Consider the following 4,544-nt stretch of genomic DNA (forward strand, 5'->3'; position numbering starts at 1 on the left):
CGTTCCCTCCCCCTCCCACAGCACGCCACTCCCTCACCCTCCCACAGTGCTTCGCTCACTCACCCTCCCACTGACACTGCTCCCTCAACCTCCCGCAGCCCCTTCTCCCTCACCCTCCCACAGCGCCCCGCTCCCTTACCCTCCCATTGATCCCCTTCCCTCACCCTCCCACAGCGCCCCACACCTTCACCCTCCCAGGTGCTTTGGGAGGGTGAGGGAGCAGAGCGGTGTCAGAGGGTCAGGGCTGAGGGAGTGGGCACTGTGGGAGGGTGAGGGAGCGGTATGATGGCGGAGGGTCAGCGCCGAGGGTGTGGGCGCTGTCAGAGATAGGACTGTTACACAGGATGTAAAGCTCATGACAAATGGCTATATTTTATAAAACAAGGGAGATACCGAGCGACCAAGATTGTCCAAAGCTGACTGTTCTCCAGGAGAGTCCAAGTGACGATCTGATAGATGCCTGCAGAGGGTCTGAGGGAGCGGGTGTTGGCCGCAGAAAAAGACAGGCTGGGGCCAAAGCAATTCCCCATTTGCTCAATCTGGGAGCTGTGTGGTAGATGGGAATATGGGAGAGCGGACGGGTCCCAGGAGAGGGGATCCATCCCTTTTCCTAGTAAACCAGATGGGGACCTGGAATTATCCCTGTTCTCCGGCCCCGTCTCCAGCCGCAGATCCAGAATTGGCCCACAGTGTCTCTCCAGCCACGGTCCTCAGTCTCTGTTCCACACAGTGAGCGGTCAGCCGAGAGTCTGGGTCGTGGTCCCAGCTCTCCTGGAGGGTCTCGGATAGCCACTGTGAAAGGTGGGCATGTAGAGAGAGGGAGAGAGAGATAGAGAGAGAGAAAGAGAGTGAGAGTGGGGGTAGACAGAGATGGGGGAGGGAGAGATAGAGAGATGGGGAGATAGAGAGGGCAGGAGGTGGGAGAGTGGTGGGGAGAAAAATGGGGGAAGAGAGACAGATGGCAAGAGAGAGGGAGAGAGAAAGAGTGAGAAAGTTGGGGGAACAGATAGAGAGGAGGGCAGAGTGAGAGAGAGAGAGAGAGAGACAGAGAGAAAGAGAGATAGTGAGAGAGAAATAGAGAGAGTGAGAAATAGTGAGAGACAGAGACAGTGACAGAGAGAGGGAGATAGTGAGAGAGTGGGACAGAGAGAAATTGTGGGTGACAGTAAGAGGTCGTGTGAGAGAGATAGAGAGACAGTGACAGAGATAGCGGCAGAGAGAGAAGATAGTGAGAGAGTGAGATAGAGAGATAGTGAGAGAGATAGTCAGATAGTGAGAGAGATAGTGAGACAGAGAGATAGACAGAGAGGGATTGCATGAGAGAGAGAGATTGCGAGAAAGATGGGGAAGCAAGTGAGAGAGAGATTGTGCATGAGAGAGGTTGAGAGAGAAAGATGGGGAGAAGCGAGAGATTGTGTGAGAGAGAGGCAGAGATTATGTATGTAAGAGAGAGAGAGAATGAAGGAGAGAGAGAGAGGATGAGGGAGAGAGATTGCAAGAGAGAGATTTGTCAGGTAGAGAGAAAGAGAATGTGAGGGAGAGATTATGTGGGCAGGAGATATTGAGAGAGAAAATGTGTGAGAGAGAGAGAGAGGGAGAGAGAGAGAAAGAGACAAATTACACACTGGATACAGATCCTCTGTCTCCCTTCTCTCTGGGCACTGCCCCTCTCTACCTCCAGACTTTGATCCTCTCCATCTCTGCCTCTCTCACACACACTCTCTGCCCCCTCACTCTCTCTCTCTCTCATCCTCTTTCTGGACACTGACCCTCTCTCCTCTCTCTCTTTCTCGCTCTCTCTCTGTCTCCCCGGACACTGTCCCTCTCTCTCCCCGGATACTGTGCCCCTCTCTCTCTATAGAACATTACAGCACAGTACAGGCCCTTCGACCCTCGGTGTTGTGCCGACCTATCAGACCGATCTCAAGCCCATCTAACCTACACTATTCCATGTACGTCCATATGCTTGTCCAATGATGACTTAAATGTACCTAAAGTTGGCGAATCTACTACTGTTGCAGGCAAAGCGTTCCATTCCCTTACTACTCTCTGAGTAAAGAAACTACCTCTGACATCTGTCCTATATCTTTCACCCCTCAATTTAAAGCTATGCCCCCTCATGCTCACCGTCACGATCCTAGGAAAAAGGCTCTCCCTATCCACCCTATCTAACTCTCTGATTATTTTATATGTTTCAATGAAGTCACCTCTCAAACTTCTTCTCTCTAATGAAAACAGCCTCAAGTCCCTCAGCCTTTCCTCGTAAGACCTTCCCTCCATACCAGGCAACATCCTAGTAAATCTCCTCTGCACCCTTTCCAAAGCTTCCACATCCTTCTTACAATGCGGTGACCAGAACTGTACACAAAACTCCAAGTGCGGCCACGCCAGAGTTTTGTACAGCTTCACCATAACCTCTTGGTTCTGGAACTCGATCCCTCCATTAATAAAAGCTAAAACACTGTATGCCTTCTGAACAGCCCGGTCAACCTGGGTGGCAACTTTCAAGGATCTGTGTATATGGACACAGAGATCTCTCTGCTCATCTACACTACTAAGAATCTTACCATTAGCCCTGTACTTTGCCTTCCGGTTACTCCTACCAAAGTGCATCACCTCACACTTGTCTGCATTAAACTCCATTTGCCACCTCTCAGCCCAGCTCTGCAGCTTATCTATGTCTCTCTGCAACCTACAGCATCCTTCGTCACTATCCACAACTCCACCGACCTTAGTGTCGTCTGCAAATTTACTAACCCATCCTTCTACGCCCTTATCCAGGTCATTTATAAAAATGACAAACAGCAGTGGACCCAACACCGACCCTTGCGGTACACCACTAGTAACTGGTCTCCAGGATGAACATTTCCTATCAACTACCACCCTCTGTCTTCTTTCAGCAAGCCAATTTCCGATCCAAACTGATATATCTCCCACCATTCCATTCCTCCGCATTTTGTACAATAGCCTACTGTGGGGAACCTTTATCGAACGCCTTGCTGAAATCCATATACACCACATCAACCGGTTTACTCTCATCTACCTGTTTGGTCACCTTCTCAAAGAACTCAATAAGACTTGTGAGGCACGACCTTCCCGTCACAAAACCGTGCTGACTATCCCTAATCAATTTATTCTTTTCTAGATGATTATAAATCCTATCCCTTGTAACCTTTTCCAACATTTTACCAACAACTGAGGTAAGGCTCACTGGTCTTTAATTACCAGGGCTGTCTCTACTCCCTTTCTTGAACAGGGGAACCACATTTGCTATCCTGCAGTCATCTGACACTATTCCTGTGGACAATGACGAGTTAAAGATCAATGCCAAAGGCTCGGCAATCTCCTCCCTGGCTTCCCAGAGGATCCGAGGATAAATCCCATCCGGCCCAGAGGACTTATCTATCTTCACACTCTGTAGGATTTCTAATACCTTTTCCTTGTGAACCTCAATCCCACCGAGTCTAGTTGCCTGTATCTCAGTATTTTCCTCGACAACATTGTCGTTTTCTAGACAGAATACTGTTGAAAAATATTCATTTAGCGCTTCCCCTATCTCATCTGACTCCACACACAACTTACCACTACTATCCTTGATTGGGCCTAATCTTACTTTTGTTCCTTAAATACCTATAGAAAGCCTTAGGGTTTACCCTGATCCTATCCGCCAACAACTTCTCATGTCTCCTCCTGGCTCTTCTGAGCTCTCTCTTTAGGTCTTTCCTGGCTACCTCATAGCCCTCAAGTGCCCTAACTGAGCCTTCACATCTCATCCTAACATAAGTCTTCTTCTTCCTCTTGACCAGAGATTCCACTTCCTTTGTAAACCACGGCTCCCGCGCTCTACAGCATCCTCCCTGCCTGACAGGTACATATTTATCTAGGACACACAGGAGCTTTTCCTTGAATAAGCTCCACATTTCTAATGTGCCCATCCCCTGCAGTTTCCTTCCCCATCCTATGCTCCCTAAATCTTGCCTAATCTCATCGTAATTGCCGTTCCCCCAGCTATAACTCTTGCCCAGTGGTATACACCTATCCCTTTCCATCACTAAAGTAAACATAACAGAATTGTGATCACTATCACCAAAGTGCTCACCTACTTCCAAATCTAACACCTGGCCAGGCTCATTACCCAGTTCCAAATCTAATGTGGCTTCGCCCCTTGTTGGCCTGTCTACATACTGTGTCAGGAAGCCCTCCTGCACACACTGGACAAAAACTGACCCATCTATAGTATTCAAACTAGAGCGTTCCCAGTCAATATTTGGAAAGTTGAAGTCCCCCATGACAACTACCCTGTCTCTCTCACTCCTGTAGAGAATCATCTTTGCTATCCTTTCCTCTACATCTCTGGAACTATTCGGAGGCCTATAGAAAACTCCCAACAGGGTGACCTCTCCTTTCCTGTTTCTAACCTCAGCCCATACTACCTCAGTTGACGAGTCCCCAAACATCCTTTCCGCAACTGTAATACTGTCCTTGACCAACAATGCCACACCCCCCACCCCGCTTTTACCATCTTCTCTGCTCTTACTGAAACA

At 48.8% G+C, this 4,544-nt stretch overlaps 1 protein-coding gene across 4 annotated transcripts in view; it reads right to left on the reverse strand.

Annotated features, from left to right (window-relative positions):
• Positions 1-349: 349 nt before the first annotated feature.
• The window catches only part of LOC125450350 (bone morphogenetic protein receptor type-2-like), a 39,595-nt gene continuing 35,400 nt past the window's right edge, over positions 350-4,544 (reverse strand). For all 4 annotated transcript variants that reach the window (XM_059644059.1, XM_059644058.1, XM_059644056.1 and 1 more), the window contains one exon: positions 350-792. In XM_059644059.1, coding sequence (XP_059500042.1) covers positions 637-792 — 156 coding nt within the window. In that variant the 3' untranslated portion in view covers positions 350-636. The remainder of the gene's footprint in view (positions 793-4,544) is intronic.

This window comes from Stegostoma tigrinum, unplaced genomic scaffold (genome assembly GCF_030684315.1).
Source record: "Stegostoma tigrinum isolate sSteTig4 unplaced genomic scaffold, sSteTig4.hap1 scaffold_48, whole genome shotgun sequence".
NCBI classification, from domain to species: Eukaryota; Metazoa; Chordata; class Chondrichthyes; order Orectolobiformes; family Stegostomatidae; genus Stegostoma; species Stegostoma tigrinum.